Below are 23,921 nucleotides of genomic sequence, written 5' to 3'. Positions count from 1 at the left end.
TGCTGATTCTCCTGGATCTCTCTGCAGCATTTGACACTGTGGATCACCAGCTCCTCCTCACTATGCTCCGCTCTATAGGCCTCAAGGAAACCGCTCTCCTGGTTCTCCTCCTACCTCTCTGACGGCTCCTTCACTGTATCTTTTGCGGGCTCCTCTTCCCCTCCTCGTCCCCTCACTATCGGGGTTCCGCAGGGCTCAGTCCTAGGCCCCCTCCTCTTCTCTCTATACACTGCCCCTATTGGACAAACAATTAGCAGATTTGGGTTCCAGTATCATCTCTATGCTGACGACACCCAATTATACACTTCTTCCCCTGACATCACCCCTACCCTAATACAAAATACCAAGGATTGTTTGTCTACTGTGTCTAACATCATGTCCTCCCTCCATCTTAAACTGAATCTCTCCAAAACTGAACTTCTTGTGTTTCCCCCCTCTACTAACCTAACTACCTAACATCGAAATTACCTTGGAGGGTTCAACCATAACTCCCAAGCAGCACGCCCGCTGCCTTGGGGTCATATTCGACACTAACCTTTCCTTTACTCCCTATATCCGATCACTCACTCGCTCTTGTCACCTGCATCTTAAAAACATCTCCAGAATCCGATCTTTTCTCACTTTTGAAACTGCTAAAACTCGTACTGTCGCTCTTATTCACTCTCATCTGGACTACTGCAACTCTCTTCTGATCGGTCTCCCTCTTACCAAAATTTCCTCTCTCCAATCTGTCCTGAATGCAGCAGCCAGGGTCGTATTTCTGTCCAGCCGCTTCACCGATGCCTCCACCTTGTGCCAGTCATTACACTGGTTACCCATTCGCTACAGGGTCCAATATAAACTCATTGCTCTCACCCACAAAGCTCTCCACAGTTCTGCACCACCTTATATCTCCTCTCTCATCTCAGTCTATCGTCCTACACGTGTCCTCCGTTCCACAAATGACCTAAGACTAACATCCCCCATAATCAGAACCTCGCACCTCCGTCTCCAAGACTTCTCTCGTGCTGCGCCAGTTCTCTGGAATTCTCTACCCCAGACGATCCGATTGATGCCTAGCCCCGATGTCTTCAAGCGCGCTTTAAAAACCCATCTCTTTAAACAAGCCTACCACCTCAAATACCCAGTAAACTAACTTTCCCCTGTTCCCTCCTAAATACTATTCAGAATCTGCTCCCTACTGTTCATCTGTCTCTACACCCTCCATGCACACGATAACTGCACTCGGTAATTGAGTATTGCACTTGAACATACAGGCTGATGACCGGATCATACAGCTTTATATGATAATCCCGACTTAATATAATTGCCAGACCTGAAATAACAAGCACTTTCCACCTATTGTGTCCCCCCATTTCCTTGTAGAATGTAAGCTTGCGAGCAGGGACCTCACTCCTGATGTAACTGTTTAAACTGTCTCACCTTGTATTGAATTTATTGTTTGTACATGTCCCCGCTTAATTGTAAAGTGCTGCGGAATATGTTGCCGCTATATAAATAAAAATAATAATTATTATTATTATTACAAGGTATGTGTTGAGAAAAAAGGGCACATAATTTCAGGAAAAGAACATCTCACCAACCATTAAGCATGGGGGTGGATCATTCATGATTTGGGGCCGTGTTGCAGCCAATGGCACGGGAAACATTTCACGGGAAGAATGGATTCAATGAAATTTCAACAAATTCTTGATTCAAACATAACACCATCTGTAAAAAAGCTGAAGTTGAAAAGAGGATGACTTCTACAAGTGGATAATGATCCTAAACACACGTCAAAATCCACAATAGACTACCTCAAAAAGAGCAAGCTGAGGGTTTTACAATGGCACTCACAGTTCCCTGATCTGAACATCATTGAAAATCTGTGGCTAGACCTCAAAATAGCAGTGCATGCAAGGCGACCCAGGAATCTCACAGAACTGGAAGAATTTTTTCAAGCAAGAATGAATGAAAATCCCTCAAACAAGATTTGAAAGACTCTTGTCTGGCTACAAAAAGCGCTTACAACCTGTGATACTTGCAAAAGGGGGCGCTACTAGGTGCAGGGCGCACACACTTTTGTATTGGCCCATTTTTTTTTTTCTAATTTTTAAAATGTAAAAAATTACAATATATATATTTTTATTTTATTTTAGTTTTTAGTTTGCCTAAAATACAAAGTAAATATGTCATCTTTAACTTTAGGCCTTTTGGAGATCATTTCATCTGCAACTTGCTTAACTGTTCACAATAACAGGCAAGTGAACGGCACTCAGAATATCTTTACTCAAGTAAAGATTCCACTTCGTAGCTCATGCGTTTTATAAATGCTTGGCACTCAAAATTAAATTTTTTCAAAATATATTTCTTTGTTTCATAAAGCAATCCCAAAATAAAGTGTAACGTTTCGGCCCTATACACTGGACCTTTTTCAAACACAGATTGCAGGTATGTGCTGGGAATGTAAAATGCGGCGCTTAGAATAGCAGAATGTGCTGAGAATATTGCGCAATATTCTCAGCACATTCTGCTATTCTAAGCACCACATTTTACATTCCCAGCACATACCTGCAATCTGTATTTGAGAAAGGCCCAGTGTATAGGGCCGAAACGTTACACTTTATCTTGGCATTGCTATATGAAATAAAGACATATATTTTGAAAAGATTTAACATGACGAGCATTTATAAAACGCATGTTCACAATAACAGTAATTTTGACCAGGGGTGCCCAAACTTTTACATGCCACTGTAATGCAACCAGGGAGGCGTCTGATTTGCTCTGAATTTGTTCTGCAGCAGGACAACAGCAGCAAACATACAGCCAATGTCATTAAAAACTATCTTCCTTCTTTTCACTGTACAAGGAGTCATGGAAGAGATGATAAGGCCCCAACAGAGCCCTGATCTCAACATCATTGGGTCTGTCGGGGATCACATGAAGAGACAGAAGAATTTGCACAAGCGACATCCACACAAGATCTCTGGTTAGTTCTCCAAGATGTTTGAAACAACCTCAACACAGTATATACTATATAACCCAGTATACAGCAGTGTATAGTATATAGTACAATATACAGTATAGTAAACAGCACAGTGTATAGTATATTGTACAGTACACAGCACAGTGTACAGTATATAACACACTACACAGCACAGTGTAGAGTATATAACATAGTATACAGCACAGTGTATATGATATAGCATAGTATATAATATATTGTACAGTATAGAGCAGTTTATAGTATATAGCATACAGCACAGTATATAGTACAGTATACAGCACAGTATATAGTATATAGCATAGTATACAGCACAGTATATAGTATATAGTACAGTATATAGTATATAAAACTACACAGAACAGTGTATAGTATATAACAGTATACAGCAGTGTATAGTATATTTTACAGTATACAGCAGTTTATAGTATATAGTATACAGCACAGTATATAGTACAGTATACAGCACAGTATATAGTATATAACATAGTATACAGCACAGTGTATAGTATATAGTACAGTATATAGTATATAACACTACACAGAACAGTGTATAGTATATAACAGTATACAGCAGTGTATAGTATATTGTACAGTATACAGCAGTTTATAGTATATAGTATACAGCACAGTATATAGTACAGTAAACAGCAGTGTATAATATATAATACAGTATACAGCAGTGTATGGTATATAGTATATTGCACAATATACAGTATATAACAGTATATAACATAGTATACAGCACAGTGTATAATATATAATACAGTATACAGTACAGTGTATAGTATATAGTACAGTATACAGCACGGTATATAGTACAGTACACAGCACAGGGTATAGTATATACACTGTGTGCAGAATTATTAGGCAAATGCGTATTTTGATCACGATACTTTTTATACATGTTGTCCTACTCCAAGCTGCATAGGCTTGAGAGCCAACTACCAATTAAATAAATCTGGTGATGTGCATCTGTATAATGAGGAGGGGTGTTGACTAATGACATCAACACCCTATATAAGGTGTGCTTAATTATTAGGCAACTTCCTTTCCTTTGGCAAAATGGGTCAGAAGAGAGATTTGACGGATTCTGAAAAGTCCTAAATTGTGAGATGTCTTGCAGAGGGATGCAGCAGTCTTGAATTTTCCAAACTTTTGAAGCGTGATCACCGAACAATCAAGTGTTTCATGGCAAATAGCCAACAGGGTCGCAAGAAGTGTGTTGGCCAAAAAAGGTGCAAAATAACTGCCCATGAATTCAGGAAAATCAAGCGTGAAGCTGCCAAGATGCCATTTGCCACCAGTTTTGCCATATTTCAGAGCTGCAACGTTACTGGAGTATCAAAAAGCACAAGGTGTGCGATACTCAGGGACATGGCCAAGGTAAGGAAGGCTGAAAAAGACCACCTTTGAACAAGAAACATAAGATAAAACGTCAAGAATGGGACAAGAAATATCTTAAGACTGATTTTTCAAAGGTTTTATGGACTGATGAAATGAGAGTGACTCTTGATGGGCCAGATGGATGGGCCAGAGGCTGGATCAGTAAAGGGCAGGGAGCTCCACTCCGACTCAGACGCCAGCAAGGTGGAGGTGGGGTACTGGTATGGGCTGGTATCATCAAAGATGAACTTGTGGGACCTTTTCGGGTTGAGGATGGAGTGAAGCTCAACTCCCAGACCAACTGCCAGTTTCTGGAAGACAACTTCTTCAAGCAGTGGTACAGGAAGAAGTCGGTATCGTTCAAGAAAAACATGATTTTCATGCAGGACAATGCTCCATCACATGCATCCAACTACTCCACAGCGTGGCTGGCCAGTAAAGGTCTAAAAGAAGAAAAAATAATGACATGGCCCCCTTGTTCACCTGATCTGAACCCCATAGAGAACCTGTGGTCCATCATAAAATGTGAAATCTACAGGGAGGAAAAACAGTACACCTCTCGGAACAGTGTCTGGGAGGCTGTGGTGACTGCTGCACGCAATGTTGATGGAAAACAGATCAAGCAACTGACAGAATCTATGGATGGAAGGCTGTTGAGTGTCATCATAAAGAAAGGTGGCTATATTGATCACTAATTTTTTGGGTTTTTGTTTTTGCATGTCAGAAATGTTTATTTTTAAATTTTGTGCACTGATATTGGTTTACCTGGTGAAAATAAACAAGTGAGATGGGATTATATTTGGTTTTTATTAAGTTGCCTAATAATTCTGCACAGTAATAGTTACCTGCACAAACAGATACCCTCCTAAGATAGCCAAATCTAAAAAAAAACCTCTCCAACTTCCAAAAATATTAAGCTTGGATATTTATGAGTCTTTTGGGTTGATTGTATATAGTACAGTATACAGCACAGTATATACTATATAACCCAGTGTACAGCAGTATATAGTAAAGTATACAGTACAGTAAACAGCACAGTGTGAGGCAGTGACTGGGATCGTATACGAGGGACATTATATAACCCCAGAATGTGTACAGAGACCTATTAAATCCATTGGAGTACATTGCAGTCACAGATACACCTGCGGCTGCAATGCAAGAATGAAGGTGAGCATTGACCTGGTCAGGCTATCTGGCTAAGGCAGATTAGTAAAACCCGGCAGGGCCTTCACTTCTTGGAGGAGGCTACAGGAAGGCAGTGGGGTGGCCTTCTCCCTCCAACCCGGGTTTTCCAGTGGCTCTTGCCACAGGTCCTTTAACAACCCCGCATTATGGATTAGTGTTGTTCAGTGTTGGGACCTGCTAGGAGCGTAGCAGGAAAGCTCGGCAGGCCTGTGAGCAGCTGAACCCACGCCTGGGAAGGCTCTGTACCCGTCAGGCTCTGAGCGGCCTAGCGCGGCCTTTGCCGCCCAGCAACTGTTGTTATGGACTTGTGTTAACCCGGCTGCGAACCGGAGGACTTTCTGTTTACCTGTAAGTTTTGCTAAATAAAAGCTACTTGTGTTGGACTTGCTTGGGTCACTGCCTCAGTTACTGCACGGTGTGAACACCACCGCCTCACGCAGTATATAGCATATAGCACAATATACAGCACAGAATTTAAAACAGTATACAGCACATTATATTGTGTAGGACATACAGTGTGTGTATATCTATAATATAACAGGAGATGCGTGTCTCTGTCTGAAGCCTTTATAGACTGCACAATCGCGACACGCCTGCGCAGTCTGGCTCCAGACAGAAGCACGCATGGAGCCGTTACAGATAAGAGGAGTGTGTATGGCGCCGGAGATTGCGGTATGCGTAGACACTGAACGCATACCGCAATCTCCTGCGCCATACTTACCTGACTGGGAGGAGCGCTGCCGCAGCGCCTCTCTTCGCTGGAGACCGGGGCAGGAGTGAGGTGTCGGAATCGATCGGCGCATGTGCATAGCACTATCCGGCGCCATTTTACTGAAGACACATTGTGTCTTCAGCAAAATGGCGCCGCACAGCGCGGTATGTGCACGCGCGTACTCCGGCGCCGCACTCCTCCTTCGGCCTCCGGCAGAACAGGACACCGCAGCCCTGGAGCACAGGGAAGAAAGGTGAGTATAAGTGTTTATTTTTTTGTATGTGTGCAGCGTGAAAAAGATAAGATGTGCCATACATACCAGGATTGGGGGGTGAGAGTGCCATACATACCAGGATTGGGGGATGAGGGGTACCAAGCATACCAGAATGAGGGATGGGGTGCCATGCATACCAGGATGAGGGGTACCATACATACCAGGATAGAGATGACGGGTACCATATATACCAGGATAGGGATGAGGGGTACCATGCATACCAGGATGAGGTGCCATGCATACCAGGGTTGGGGGATGAGTGGTGTCATGCATACCAGGATGAGGGATTGGGTACCATACATACCGGGATTGAGGGATGAGGGGTGCCACATATACCAGATTTGGAATGAGGGGTGCCATGCATACCAGGATGAGAGATGGGGTGTATGCATAACAGGATTAGGATGAGGGGTGCCAAGCATACCAGGATTGGGGATGAGGGGTGCCATGCATACCAGGATTGGGGATGAGGGGTGCCATGCATACCAGGATTGGGGATGAGGGTTGCCATGCATACTAGGATTGGGGATGAGGGGTACCATGCATACCAGGATTCGGATGAGGGGCCATCCATACCAGGATGAGGGATGGGGTGCCATGCATACCAAGATAGGGATGAGGGGTACCATGCATACCAGGATTGGGGGTGAGGGGTGCCATGCATACCAGGATTGGGTATGAGGTAGCCATGCATACCAGGATGAGGTGTGCCATGCATACAAGGATTGGGGGTGAGGGGTGCCATGCATACCAGGATTGGGGGTGAGGGGTGCCATGCATACCAGGATTGGGGGTGAGGGGTGCCATGCATACCAGGATTGTGGGTGAGGGGTGCCATGCATACCAGGATTGGGGGGTGAGGGGTGCCATGCATATCAGGATAGGATGGTGGGGACAGGATGGGGGCAGCACAAATACCAGGATGGGGGCAGCACATACCATCTTGGGAGACCATATACCAATAAAAATGCTCGCCACCAGGGCGTAGAACGGGTTCAATAGCTAGTGTATATATATACAGTACAGACCAAAAGTTTGGACACACCTTCTCATTTAAAGATTTTTCCGTATTTTCATGACCATGAAAATTGTACATTCACACTGAAGGCATCAAAACTATGAATTAACACATGTGGAATTATATACTTAACAAAAAAGTGTGAAACAACTGAAAATATGTCTTATATTCTAGGTTCTTCAAAGTAGCCACCTTTTGCTTTAATGACTGCTTTGCACACTCTTGGCATTCTCTTGATGAGCTTCAAGAGGTAGTCACCGGAAATGGTCTTCCAACAATCTTGAAGGAAGTTTTGATGCCTTCAGTGTGAATGTACAATTTTCATAGTCATGAAAATACAGAAAAATCTTTATATGAGAAGGTGTGTCCAAACTTTTGGTCTATACTGTATATATATATACAGGGCGGTCCAAATGTAGGTGGACAGAACGTGTAATAAGGTTATGAAGGGGCAGATTTATCAAACAAAATCCAGTCATTTTAGATAACATTATGTGGAGTGATGAAGCTTCTTTCAAATTATCCGGCCATATTAACAGACATAATTGTATTTACTGGTATAATGAGAACATGCATTTAACATTAGAGCAACTAAATGAGCCTGGTGTCAATGTTTGGGGTGGTATTTCAAGTTTTGGTGTTTTAGGACCAATATTTTTTAATGGAACAGTCACAGGAGATAAGTATCTCGAAATTCCAATGAATCAAGTTGTTCCCCAGTTACAGCAACAGCCTAATTCAAATGACCTTTATTTCCAACAAGATGGGGCCCCTCCACATTATTCAAGAGTAGTCCGTGAGTATCTTGATGAAACATTTCCTAATAAATGGATTGGCCGAAGAGGCCCACTTGATTGGCCGGCACGTTCACCAGACTTGACCCCAATGGATTTTTTCTTTTGGGGAGTACTCAAGGACATAGTTTATAGTCGAAAGCCAAAAAGTGTCAGTGATTTGAAAAATTACATAAAAGATGCATTTCAAGAAATTAATACCCAAAGAGACTTGTGCAAAAAAGTTTGTCGAAGCGTAAGAGGCAGACTTCAAAGCTGTGCAAATTGTAATGGAAAACAGTTTGAGCACCTGCGTTGATAAAATTTAAGGGCTTTTGTATTATTGTTCAGAATAAAATGTAATTGTCAATGTTATGGTTGTGTTAGTAAATATAATTTTATATATAAATCAAAATAAATGTTATTATTTTCTGGCCAACTACTTTTGGACCACCCTGTATATATATATATATATATATATATATATATATATATATATATATATATATATATATATATACACTGCTCAAAAAAATAAAGGGAACACTCAAATAACACATCCTAGATCTGAATGAATGAAATATTCTCATTGAATACTTTGTTCTGTACAAAGTTAAATGTGCTGACAACAAAACCACACAAAAATCATCAATGGAAATCAAATTTATTAACCAATGGAGGCCTGGATTTGGAGTCACCCCCAAAATTAAAGTGGAAAAACACACTACAGGCTGATCAAACTTTGATGTAATGTCGTTAAAACAAGTCAAAATGAGGCTCAGTATTGTGAGTGGCCTCCATGTGCCTGTATGACCTCCCTACAACGCCTGGGCATGCTCCTGATGAGGTTGCGGATGGTCTCCTGTGGGATCTCCTCCCAGACCTGGACTAAAGCATCCACTAACTCAGGGGTCCTCAAACTACGGCCTTTTATCCGGCCCGCCAGGCTATGGGCGGAGGAGAGGGGAGCGGTGTCAGCGCCCGCCCTTCTCCCCCCCTTGCTCAGAGCCCCGGCAGACGGATACATACCTCTCCCCGTGATCCGCTGTCTTCCTGCTCTGCGCTTCCTGTGACGTCTCAGGTCAGAGGGCGCGGTGACGTCTTTACACCGCGCCCTCCCGAGTGCCGTCACAGGCAGCGCAGAGCGGGACGACGACGCCGCCGCGACGCTGGAGTCCAGACCAGAGTAGAGCAGCGGCAGCAAGTGAGAAGTGAGGTGAGTATTGGATTTTTATTTTTTTTTTAATGTATGGAGGCATAGGTCATTATATGGTGGGGGGGGGGTGACATCCTGCAAGGGGTATAATATGGTGGGGTGACATCCTGCATGGGGCATGATATGGGGGGGTGACATCCTGCATGGGGCATTATATGGGCGGGGTGACATGCTGCATGTGGCATTATATGGGGGGGGTGACATGCTGCATGGGGCATTATATGGAGGGGTGACATGCTGCATGTGGCATTATATGGGGGGGGTGACATGCTGCATGTGGCATTATATGGGGGGGTGACATGCTGCATGGGGCATTATATGGGGGGTGACATGCTGCATGGGGCATTATATGGGGGGGTGACATGCTGCATGGGGCATTATATGGGGGGGGTGACATGCTGCATGGGGCATTATATGGGGGGGGTGACATCCTGCATGGGGCATTATAAAGACAGGGGAGTGATATCCTGCATGGGGCATTATATGGGGGGTGACATGCTGCATGGGGCATTATATGGGGGGGTGACATGCTGCATGGGGCATTATATGGGGGGGGGTGACATGCTGCATGGGGCATTATAAAGACAGGGGAGTGATATCCTGCATGGGGCATTATATGGGGGGTGACATCCTGCATGGGGCATTATATGGGGGGAAAGTGACATCCTGCATGGGGCATAATATGGGGGGGGGACATGCTGCATGGGGCATAATATGGGAGGTTGACATGCTGCATGGGGCATAATATGGGGGGTGACATGCTGCATGGGGCATTATATGGGGGGGTGACATGCTGCATGGGGCATTATATGGGGGGTGGTGACATGCTGCATGGGGCATTATATAGGGGGTGGCATCCAGCATGGGGCATTATAAGGGGGGAACAGCCTGCATGGGGCATTATAAGGGGTGTAACAGCCTGCATACGGCATTATAAGGGGGAAACAGACTGCCTATTGGGAACATTTACCTGCCCATTGAGGACATATGCTGCCTATTGGGGATATTTACCTGCCTATTGGGGATATTTACCTGCCTATTGGGGACATTTACCTGCCTATTGGGGACCTATGCTGCCTATTGGGTACATTTACCTGCCTATTGGGGACCTATGCTGCCTATTGGGGATATTTACCTGCCTATTGGGGACATTTACCTGTCTATTGGGGATATTTACCTGCCTATTGGGGATATTTACCTGCCTATTGAGGACCGATGCTGCCTATTGGGGACATTTACCTGCCTATTGAGGACCGATGCTGCCTATTGGGGACATTTACCTGCCTATTGAGGACCTATGCTGCCTATTGGGTACAGTTACCTACCTATTGAAATACCGGTTGATTTAACTTTACTTGTTCTTCATTTTAAATATTGTATTTGTTCCTGTATTGTTTTTTTTACTACAAAATAAGATATGTGCAGTGTGCATAGGAATTTGTTCATAGTTTTTTTTAAAAACTATATTCCGGCCCTCCAATGGTCTGAGGGACCGTGAACTGGCCCCCTGTTTGAAAAGTTTGAGGACCCCTGCACTAACTCCTGGACAGTCTGTAGAGCAACGTGACGCTGGTGGATGGAGTAAGACATGATGTCCCAGATGTGCTCAATCGGATTCAGTTCTTGGGAACGGGCGGGCCAGTCCATAACTTCAATGCCTTCATCTTGCAGGAACTGCTGACACACTCCAGCCACATGAGGTCTGGCATTGTCCTGCGTTAGGAGGAACCCAAGGCCAACCGCACCAACCTATGGTCTCACAAGGGTCTGAGGATCTCATCTCGGTACCTAATGGCAGTCAGGCTACCTCTGGCGAGCACATGGTGGGCTGTGCGGCCCTCCAAAGAAATGCCACCCACACCATTACTCACCCACTGCCAAACCGGTCATGCTGAAGGATGTTGCAGGCAGATCGCTCTCCACGGCGTCTCCAGACTCTGTCACGTCTGTCACATGTGCTCAGTGTGACCCAGCTTTCATCTGTGTAGAGCACAGGGCGCCAGTGGCGACTTTGCCAATCCTGATGTTCTGTGGCAAATGCGACCTGCACGGTGTTGGGCTGTGAGCACAACCCCCATCTGTGGACGTCGGGCCCTCATGGAGTCGGTTTCTAACCATTTGTGCAGACACATGCACATTTGTGGCCTGCTGGAGGTAATTTTGCAGGGCTCTGGCAGTGCTCCCCCTTTTCCTCCTTGCACAAAGGCGGAGGTAGCGGTCCTGCTGCTGGGTTGTTGCCCTCCTACGGCCCCCTCCATGTCTCCTGGTGTACTGGCCTGTCTCCTGGTAGAGCCTCCAGCCTTTGGACACTACGCTGACAGACACAGCAAACCTTCTTGCCACAGCTCGCATTGATTTGCCATCCTGGATGAGCTGCACTACCTGAGCAACTTCTGTGGGTTGTAGAGTCCGTCTCATGCTACCACGAGTGTGAAAGCACAACCAACCTTCAAAAGTGACCAAAACTTCAGCCAGAAAGCATTTCTGCTGAGATGTGGTCTGTGGTCCCCACCTGCAGAACCACTCCTTTATTGAGTGTGTCTTGACGATTGCCAATAATTTCCATCTATTGTCTATTCAATTTGCACAACAGCATGTGAAATTGATTGTCAATCAGTGTTGCTTCCTAAGTGGACAGTTTGATTTCACAGAAGTTTGATTTACTTGGAGTTATATTCTGTTGTTTAACCCCTTTACGACCTAGGGCGTATTAGTAAGTATCTGTGCCCTGGGCCTTATGGACCTGATATGTATTAGTACACCCTGGCGATTTCGCCCGCACACAGGCTGTGCGGGCGCGATCGCCGCCGGGTGTCAGCCTGTTGTCACAGCTGACACCCAGGGCTATGTGCAGGGAGCGGTCCCACACCGCTCCCAGCACATTAACCCCCGCAATGCTGCGATCGAAGTCGATCGCAGCATTGCGGTGGCAAGGGGAGGTGATCGCCGATACTCACCTCCTCTTCCGGCCTCCAGCGATGTCTGCCGCGGCTTCCAGGATGTTGCCATGACGACCCGATGTCGTCATGACAACATCCGGGTCACCAGACAGCAGGAAGATTTTTTGGACATGCACAGTGCATCTCCAAACAATCTTCTCCCTGTCCAGCGCTGACAGCCTGCATGGCACAGGGATGGTGCTGCATTCCTGTGCCATGCAGGCGATCAGAGAAAAAAAAGTGAAAGTCCCATAGTGGTACAAAGTAATAAAGTATAAAAACTATCAGAAAGTGAAAAAAAAATAAATTTTTTTTTAAAAAATATATAAAAAAAAAATAATAATAATAATTCACCAAAAATAAAAATATAATGTACCCATCAATAAATATTATTATAAAAAAAACAAACAAAAAAAAACAATAAAAGTACACATATTTGGTATCGCCACGTCCGGAACAACCTGACCTATAAAACTGTCCCACTAGTTAACCCCTTCAGTGAACACGGTAAAAAAATAAATAAAAAACGAAGCAAAAAACAATGCTTTATCACCATACCGCCAAACAAAAAATGGAATAACACGCGATCAAAAAGACAAATATAAATAAAAATTGTACCGCTGAAAGCGTCATCTCGTCCCGCAAAAACAAGCCACCATACAGCGCCATCAGCCGAAAAATAAAAAAGTTATAGCTCTCAGAATAAAGCTATGCTAAAAAATAATTTTTTCTATAAAATTGCTTTTATTATGTAAAAGTGCAAAACAGAGAAATACGGTATAAATGTGGTACCGCTGTAAACATACTGACCCGAAGAATAAAGCTGCCTTATCAATTTTACCACACGCGGAACAGAATAAAAAAAATAATAAATTCCTGAATTGTTGGTTTTTGTTTATTCTGCCTCCCAAAAATCGGAATAGAAAGCGATCAAAAAATGTCACGTGCCTGAAAATGGCACCAATAACAACGTCAACACATCCCGCAAAAAACAAGCCATCAAATGACTGTCTGCCAAAATCTGGAAAAATTATAGCTCTCAAAATATGGCGATGCAAAAACTAGATTTTACAAAAAATGCGTCTTTTAGTGTGTGACAGCTGTCAGTCATAAAAACCCCATATGATTCTGGTATCGCTGTAGTCTCACCGACCCGAAGAATAAGGTCGTTTAATCACTTATACCGCATGAGGAATGGCGTAAAAAATAAACTCTCAGGTTAGGGTTGTGCTAGGGTTAGGGTTGTGCTAGGGTTAGGGTTGTGCTACGGTTAGGGTTGTGTTAGGGTTAGGGTTGTGTTAGGGTTAGGGCTGGGGTTGGGGTTAGGGTTGGGGTTAGAGTTGTGATGGGGTTGGGATTTTTTTCAAAAGTAAGGAAAAAAGATGACGATATGGCGACTAGTGTTGAGCGCAAAGAGCTCGCTACTTGAGTTTGCATCGGGTGTTCTGGTATACATTGAGTATCGTGGGTATTTGAGTGACATGCTCGAGTCTCCGCCCCATATGCTTCACGGCCCAAAAAACTTTGCGGGGATTGCCTGCCATGCACGAGCGATCTCCGCATGTTTTTTTGGGGTGTCTAATAACCGTGAAACATCCGGGCGGGGACTCGAGCATGTCACTCGAGCACACGCAGTACATGGTGCATACCTGAGTACCCGATGCAAACTCAAGTAGCGAGCACTTGCGCTCAAGACTAATGACAACTTATTCAATATGATGACCTAATGTTATCAAATTCTGTGTCGTACCTCTGGGTTCAAAATGTTCACTATACACCTTAATAAAATCCTTGAGGGGTATAGTTTCCAAAATGGGGTCACTTGTGGGGGAGCTCCACTGTTTAGGCACATCAGGGGCTCTCCAAACGCGACATGGTGTCCGCTAACAAATTCATTGGAAAATCGGCTCAAATTGCTAGCGGACGCCATGTTGCGTTTGGAGAGCCCCTGCGTGCCTAAACTTTGGAGCTCCCCCACAAGTGACCCCATTTTGGAAACTAGACCACCCAAGGCATGTATCTAGATGCATAGATCCAAGTGCTCATTATGCATCTAGATAGGTGCCTTGGGGGGTCTAGTTTCCAAAATGGGGTCACTTGTGGGGGAGCTCCAATGTTTGGGCACACAGGGGCTCTCCAAACGCAACATGGCGTCCGCTAATTATTCAAGAAAATTTTACAATCAAAAAGTCAAATGGCGCTCCTTCCCTTCCGAGCCCTGCCGTGCGCCCAAACAGTGTTTTTTCCCCACATATGGGGTATCTGCGTGCCCAGAGGAAATTGCACAACAAATTTTGGGGTCCACTTGTTCTTGTTACCCCTGTGAAAATAAAAAAATTGGGTCTAAAGTAACATTTTTGTGAAAAAAGTTAAATGTTCATTTTTTTTCTTCCACATTCCAAAAATTCTTGTGAAGCACCTGAAGGGTTAATAAAGTTCTTGAATGTGGTTTTGAGCACCTTGAGGGGTGCAGTTTTTAGAATGGTGTCACTTTTGGGTATTTTCTGTCATAAAGACCTCTCAAAGTGACTTCAAATGTGATGTGGTCCCTAAAAAATGGTTTTGTAAATTTTGTTGGAAAAATGAGAAATCGCTGGTCAACTTTTAACCCTTATAGCTTCCTAACAAAAAAAAATTTTGCTTCCAAAATTGTGCTGATGTAAAGTAGACATGTGGGAAATGTTATTTATTAACTCTTTTGTGTGACATATCTCTCTGATTTAAGGGCATAAAAATTTAAATTTTGAAAACTGCAAAATTTTCAAAATTTTTGCCAAATATCCATTTTTTTTACAAATAAACGCAAGTGATATCGAAGAAATTTTACCACAATCATGAAGTACAATATGTCACGAAAAAACATTCTCAGAATCAGGGGGATCCGTTGAAGCGTTCCAGAGTAATTACCTCATAAAGTGACAGTGGTCAGAATTGTAAAAATTGGCCTGGTCATTAACGTGCAAACCACCCTCGGGGGTTAAGGGGTTAAGTGTTCCCTTTATTTTTTTTGAGCAGTGTGTATATACAGTACAGACCAAAAGTTTGGACACACCTTCTCATTTAAAGATTTTTCGGTATTTTCATGACTTTGAAAATTGTGCATTCACACTAAAGGCATCAAAACTATGAATTATCACATGTGGAATTATATACTTAACAAAAAAGTGTGAAACAACTGAAAATATGTCTTATATTCTAGGTTCTTCAAAGTAGCCACCTATTGCTTTGATGACTGCTTTGCACACTCTTGGCATTTTCTTGATGAGTTTCAAGAGGTAGTCACCGGAAATGGTTTTCACTTCACAGGTGTGCCCTGTCAGGTTTAATAAGTGGGATTTCTCTCCTTATAAATGGGGTTTAGACCATCAGTTGTGTTGTGCAGAAGTCAGGTGGATACACAGCTGATAGTCCTACTGAATAGACTGTTAGAATTTGTATTATGGCAAGAAAAAAGCAGCTAAGTAAAGAAAAACGAGTGGCCATCATTACTTTAAGAAATGAAGGTCAGTCAGTCCGAAAAATTGGGCAAACTTTGAAAGTGTCCCCAAGTGCAGTTGCAAAAACCATCAAGCGCTACAAAGAAACTGGCTCACATGAGGACCGCCCCAGGAAAGGAAGACCAAGAGTCACCTCTGCTTCTGAGGATAAGTTTATTCGAGTCACCAGCCTCAGAAATCGCAGGTTAACAGCAGCTCAGATTAGAGACCAGGTCAATGCCACACAGAGTTCTAGCAGCAGACACTTCAACTGTTAAGAGGAGACTTTGTGCAGCAGCCCTTCATGGTAAAATAGCTGCTAGGAAACCACTGCTAAGGACAGGCAACAAGCAGAAGAGACTTGTTTGGGCTAAATAACACAAGGAATGGACATTAGACCAGTGGAAATCTGTGCTTTGGTCTGATGAGTCCAAATTTGAGATCTTTGGTTCCAACCACCGTGTCTTTGTGCGACGCAGAAAAGGTGAACGGATGGACTCTACATGCCTGGTTCCCACCGTGAAGCATGGAGGAGGAGATGTAATGGTGTGGGGGTGCTTTGCTGGTGACTTATTCAAAACTGAAGGCATACTGAACCAGCATGGCTACCACAGCATCTTGCAGCGGCATGCTATTCCATCCAGTTTGCGTTTAGTTGGACCATCATTTATTTTTCAACAGGGCAATGACCCCAAACACACCTCCAGGCTGTGTAAGGGCTATTTGACCAAGAAGGAGAGTGATGGGGTGCTACGCAAGATGACCTGGCCTCCACAGTCACCAGACCTGAACCCAATAGAGATGGTTTGGGGTGAGCTGGACCGCAGAGTGAAGGCAAAAGGGTCAACAAGTGCTAAGCATCTCTGGGAACTCCTTCAAGATTGTTGGAAGACCATTTCCGGTGACTACCTCTTGAAGCTCATCAAGATAATGCCAAGAGTGTGCAAAACAGTCATCAAAGCAAAAGGTGGCTACTTTGAAGAACCTAGAATATAAGACATATTTTCAGTTGTTTCACACTTTTTTGTTAAGTATATAATTTCACAAGTGTTAATTCATAGTTTTGATGCCTTCAGTGTGAATGTACAATTTTCATAGTCATGAAAATACAGAAAAATCTTTAAATGAGAAGTTGTGTCCAAACTTTTGGTTTGTACTGTATATACTGCACTCAGGCTGTGACTGACGTGTATTGCATATATAGTACAGTATATAGCACAGTACACAGTATACAGCACAGTACGCAGTATACAGCACAGCGCATAGTATACAGCACACAGTATACAGCACAGTATGCAGTATACAGCACGCAGTATACAGCACAGCACACAGTATACAGCACAGCACACAGTATACAGCATGCAGTATACAGCACAGCACGCAGTATACAGCACAGTACGCAGTATACATCACAGCACACAGTATACAGCACAGTACACAGTATACAGCACAGTACACAGTATACAGCATGCAGTATACAGCACAGTACGCAGTATTCAGCACAGCATACAGTATACAGCACAGCACGCCGTATACAGCACAGTACACAGTATACAGCACAGCACGCAGTATACAGCACACAGTATATAGTACAGCACGCAGTATACAGAACAGTACACAGCACAACACACAGTATACAGCACAGTATGCAGTATACAGCACAGCACGCAGTATACAGCACAGTATGCAGTATACAGCACATCACGCAATATACAGCACAGTATGCAGTATACAGCACAGCATACAGTATATAGCACAGCACGCGGTATACAGAACAGTACACAGCACAGCACACAGTACACAGCACACCACGCAGTATAGAGCACACAGTATACATGACAGTATGCAGTATACAGCACAGCACACAGTATACAGCACAGTATGCAGTATACAGCACAGCACACAGTATACAGCACATCACGCAGTATACAGCACAGTATGCAGTATACAGCACAGCACGCAGTATACAGCACAGTACACAGTATACAGCACAGCACACAGTATACAGCACAGTACACAGCAAGCAGTAGACAGCACAGCACACAGTATACAGCACATCACGCAGTATACAGCACAGTACGCAGTATACAGCACAGCATGCAGTATACAGCACAGTACACAGTATACAGCACAGCACACAGTATACAGCACAGTACACAGCATGCAGTATACAGCACAGCACACAGTATACAGCACATCACACAGTATACAGCACAGCACAGTATACAGCGCAGCATGCAGTATACAGCACAGCATGCAGTATACAGCACATCACGCAGTATACAGTACAGTACGCAGTATACAGCACAGCACGCAGTATACAGCACAGTACACATCACAGCACAGTACACAGCAAGCAGTATACAGCACAGCACACAGTATGCAGCACAGCACACAGTGTACAGCACAGCACACAGTATACAGCACAGTACACAGTATACAGCATGCAGTATACAGCACAATACGCAGTATTCAGCACAGCATACAGTATACAGCACAGCACACAGTACACAGCACACAGTATACAGCATGCAGTATACAGCACAGTACGCAGTATACAGCACAGCATACAGTATACAGCACAGCACACAGTATACAGCATGCAGTATACAACACAGTACGCAGTATACAGCACAGCATACAGTATACAGCACAGCACGCAGTATACAGCACAGTACACAGTATACAGCACAGCACGTAGTATACAGCACACAGTATATAGTACAGCACGCAGTATACAGAACAGTACACAGCACAACACACAGTACACAGCACACCACACAGTATACAGCACAGTATGCAGTATACAGCACAGCACACAGTATACAGCACATCACGCAATATACAGTACAGTACGCAGTATACAGCACGCAGTATACAGCACAGTACACAGCACAGCACAGTACACAGCACGCAGTATGCAGCACAGCACACAGTATACAGCACAGCATGCAATATACAGCACAGTACGCAGTATACAGCCAGTACGCAGTATACAGCACAGCACGCAGTATACAGCACAGTATACAGTATACAGCACAGCACGCAGAATACAGCACAGCACGCAGTATACAGCACGCAGTATACAGCACAGTACACAGCACAGCACAGTACACAGCACGCAGTATACAGCACAGCACACAGTATGCAGCACAGCACACAGTATGCAGCACAGTACACAATATACAGCACAGTACACAGTATACAGCCAGTATGCAGTATACAGCACAGCACGCAGTATACAGCACAGTATACAGTATACAGCACAGCACGCAGAATACAGCACAGCACGCAGAATACAGCACAGCACGCAGAATACAGCACAGCACGCAGTATACAGCACGCAGTATACAGCACAGTACACAGCACAGCACAGTACACAGCACGCAGTATACAGCACAGCACACAGTATGCAGCACAGCACACAGTATGCAGCACAGCACACAGTATACAGCACAGCATGCAATATACAGCACAGTACACAGTATACAGCCAGTACACAGTATACAGCACAGCACGCAGTATACAGCACAGTATACAGTATACAGCACAGCACGCAGAATACAGCACAGCACGCAGTATACAGCACGCAGTATACAGCACAGTACACAGCACAGCACAGTACACAGCACGCAGTATACAGCACAGCACACAGTATGCAGCACAGCACACAGTATGCAGCACAGTACACAATATACAGCACAGTACACAGTATACAGCCAGTATGCAGTATACAGCACAGCATGCAGTATACAGCACAGTATACAGTATACAGCACAGCACGCAGAATACAGCACAGCACGCAGTATACAGCACGCAGTATACAGCACAGTACACAGCACAGCACAGTACACAGCACGCAGTATACAGCACAGCACACAGTATGCAGCACAGTACACAATATACAGCACAGTACACAGTATACAGCCAGTATACAGCACAGCACGCAGTATACAGCACAGCACACAGTATACAGCACAGCACGCAGTATACAGCACAGTACGCAGTATACAGCACAGCACGCAATATACAGCACAGTACACAGTATACAGCCAGTACGCAGTATACAGCACAATACACAGTATACAGCACAGTATACAGCACAGAACACAGTATACAGTATACAGCACAGCACGCAGTATACAGCACAGAACACAGTATACAGTATACAGCACAGCACGCAGTATACAGCACAGTACACAATATACAGCACAGTACACAGCATACAGCACAGCACAAAGTATACAGCACAGTACACAATATACAGCACAGCACACAGTATACAGAACAGTATACAGCACAGTACACAGTATACAGCACAGTACACAGCATACATATATACACTAAACTCGGGCAGTGACTGACGTGGAGCCGCAGCGCTGAGTTCGGAAGTGAATGGGGGCGGGGCGCATGCGCAGTGCGGCTGTGGCTGTGTCTCTGTCCCCGGGTCCCTCCCGTGTGTGTCCCGGTCCCCGGTCCCTCCCTCCCTCCTTCCCTCCCGGTACCGGCTCCATCCCCCCCACCCCCAGCCAGGCGGATGTGCTTCAGGAAGCGACCGGGCTCCGGTGCTGCCCAGATTGTAAGTAGCAGCTGCCCAGCGGATGGGAGATCAGTGCATGGGGCACCGGGAGGGGGACCCCGGATCCTTACCCGCAGCCCGCACCGGCATATGGGTCACCGAGTGCGGGGGATTCCCGACCAGGGTGCAAGAGATGTAACTGTGCCCCCTCTGCCCATCCAGACTTATACTAACTAACCCCACACCGGGCACAGGAGATATTACTGCTCTGTACACCCAGCCTTACATACACCGTGCCCCCAAACTACCCCCACACCGGGCACAGGAGATATTACTGCTCTGTACACCAAGCCTTACATACACCGTGCCCCCAAACTACCCCCACACCGGGCACAGGAGACATTACTGCTCTGTACACCCAGCCTTACATACACCGTGCCCCCAAACTACCCCCACACCGGGCACAGGAGATATTACTGCTCTGTACACCCAGCCTTACATACACCGTGCCCCCAAACTACCCCCACACCAGGCACAGGAGACATTACTACTCTGTACACTCAGCCTTACATACACCGTGCCCCCAAACTACCCCCACACCGGGCACAGGAGATATTACTGCTCTGTACACCAAGCCTTACATACACCGTGCCCCCAAACTACCCCCACACCGGGCACAGGAGATATTACTGCTCTGTACACCCAGCCTTACATACACCGTGCCCCCAAACTACCCCCACACCGGGCACAGGAGATATTACTGCTCTGTACACCCAGCCTTACATACACCGTGCCCCCAAACTACCCCCACACCGGGCACAGGAGATATTACTGCTCTGTACACCCAGCCTTACATACACCGTGCCCCCAAACTACCCCCACACCGGGCACAGGAGATATTACTGCTCTGTACACCCAGCCTTACATACACCGTGCCCCCAAACTACCCCCACACCGGGCACAGGAGATATTACTGCTCTGTACACCAAGCCTTACATACACCGTGCCCCCAAACTACCCCCACACCGGGCACAGGAGATATTACTGCTCTGTACACCCAGCCTTACATACACCGTGCCCCCAAACTACCCCCACACCGGGCACAGGAGATATTACTGCTCTGTACACCCAGCCTTACATACACCGTGCCCCCAAACTACCCCCACACCGGGCACAGGAGATATTACTGCTCTGTACACCCAGCCTTACATACACCGTGCCCCCAAACTACCCCCACACCAGGCACAGGAGACATTACTACTCTGTACACTCAGCCTTACATACACCGTGCCCCCAAACTACCCCCACACCGGGCACAGGAGATATTACTGCTCTGTACACCAAGCCTTACATACACCGTGCCCCCAAACTACCCCCACACCGGGCACAGGAGATATTACTGCTCTGTACACCCAGCCTTACATACACCGTGCCCCCAAACTACCCCCACACCGGGCACAGGAGATATTACTGCTCTGTACACCCAGCCTTACATACACCGTGCCCCCAAACTACCCCCACACCGGGCACAGGAGATATTACTGCTCTGTACACCCAGCCTTACATACACCGTGCCCCCAAACTACCCCCACACCAGGCACAGGAGACATTACTACTCTGTACACTCAGCCTTACATACACCGTGCCCCCAAACTACCCCCACACCGGGCACAGGAGATATTACTGCTCTGTACACCAAGCCTTACATACACCGTGCCCCCAAACTACCCCCACACCGGGCACAGGAGATATTACTGCTCTGTACACCCAGCCTTACATACACCGTGCCCCCAAACTACCCCCACACCGGGCACAGGAGATATTACTGCTCTGTACACCCAGCCTTACATACACCGTGCCCCCAAACTACCCCCACACCGGGCACAGGAGATATTACTGCTCTGTACACCCAGCCTTACATACACCGTGCCCCCAAACTACCCCCACACCGGGCACAGGAGACATTACTACTCTGTACACCCAGCCTTACATACACCGTGCCCCCAAACTACCCCCACACCAGGCACAGGAGACATTACTACTCTGTACACTCAGCCTTACATACACCGTGCCCCCAAACTACCCCCACACCGGGCACAGGAGACATTACTACTCTGTACACCCAGCCTTACATACACCGTGCCCCCAAACTACCCCCACACTGGGCACAGGAGACATTACTACTCTGTACACCCAGCCTTACATACACCGTTCCCTCAAACTACCCCCACACCGGGCACAGGAGACATTACAGCTCTGTACACCCAGCCTTACATACACCGTGCCCCCAAACTAACCCCACACCAGGCACAGGAGACATTACTGCTCTGTACACCCAGCCTTACATACACTGTGCCCCCAATCTACCCCCACACCCGGTACAGGGACATTACTACTCTGTACACCCAGCCTTACATACACTGTGCCCCCAATCTACCCCCACACCCGGTACAGGGACATTACTACTCTGTACAGCCAGCCTTACATACACCGTGCCCCCAAACTACCCCCACACCGGACACAGAGACATTACTGCTCTGTACACCCAGCCTTACATACACCGTACCCGCAAACTACCCCCACACCGGGCACAGAGACATTACTACTCTGTTCACCCAGCCTTACATAAACAGTGCCCCCAAACTACCCCCACACCGGGCACAGAGACATTACTACTCTGTACACCAAGCCTTACATACACTGTACACCCAAACTACCCCCACACCCGGCACAGAGACATTACTACTCTGTACACCCAACCTTACATACACTGTGCCCCCAAACTACCCCCACACCTGGTACAGGGACATTACTACTCTGTACACCCAGCCTTACATACACCGTGCCCCCAAACTACCCCCACACCGGGCACAGAAACATTACTGCTCTGTACACCCAGCCTTACATACACTGCACCCAAACTACCCCCACACCGGGCACAGGAGACATTACTACTCTGTACACCCAGCCTTACATACACCGTGCCCCCAAACTACCCCCACACCGGGCACTGGAGACATTACTGCTCTGTACACCCAGCCTTACATACACCGTGTCCCCAAACTACCCCCACACCGGGCACAGGAGACATTACTGCTCTGTACACCAAGCCTTACACACACTGTGTCTTCCCTCCTGTGCTCCAAACTACCCCCACACCGGGCACAAGAGAGACTTAACATCCCTGCATGCTATTTTTGCTCACTCTGTACCCCCTGCTTCTCTGACTACCCCTCTCTGAGCATAAGAGAGACATTATCTCCCTGAATGTCACTTATACACACAATTACACCCTCCCCCCCGCGTGACCTAAACGTCTACCGCACTGTCCTCTTGCCCTAAACTACCCTCGCTTGTGCCCCAGGATGACAATACTAACCCTGGGTCACTTATACACGTACACTACACTCTGCATATTACAATCCCGTCATACTGGGCAC

The 23,921-nt window shown here is 46.0% G+C and overlaps 1 protein-coding gene across 2 annotated transcripts in view; it reads left to right on the top strand.

Moving 5' to 3' along the window:
- Nucleotides 1-23,921, top strand: part of RGS19 (regulator of G protein signaling 19) — a 100,944-nt gene that overhangs the window by 59,715 nt on the left and 17,308 nt on the right. Inside the window, exon 1 of one of the 2 annotated variants that reach the window (XM_073682898.1) lies at nucleotides 20,390-20,541. The exons of the other annotated variant lie outside the window; for it this stretch is intronic. Within the exon in view, the coding sequence (XP_073538999.1) occupies nucleotides 20,500-20,541 (42 nt within the window). The 5' untranslated portion in view covers nucleotides 20,390-20,499. Of the gene's footprint in view, nucleotides 1-20,389; nucleotides 20,542-23,921 lie in introns of those variants that run through there. 2 annotated transcript variants of the gene reach the window in all.

The sequence above is a fragment of the Phyllobates terribilis genome, unplaced genomic scaffold (genome assembly GCF_046119375.1).
Source record: "Phyllobates terribilis strain yellow unplaced genomic scaffold, ASM4611937v1 Scaffold_5__5_contigs__length_657084704, whole genome shotgun sequence".
NCBI classification, from domain to species: domain Eukaryota; kingdom Metazoa; phylum Chordata; class Amphibia; order Anura; family Dendrobatidae; genus Phyllobates; species Phyllobates terribilis.
This window is presented reverse-complemented; position numbering and strand designations above follow the sequence as displayed.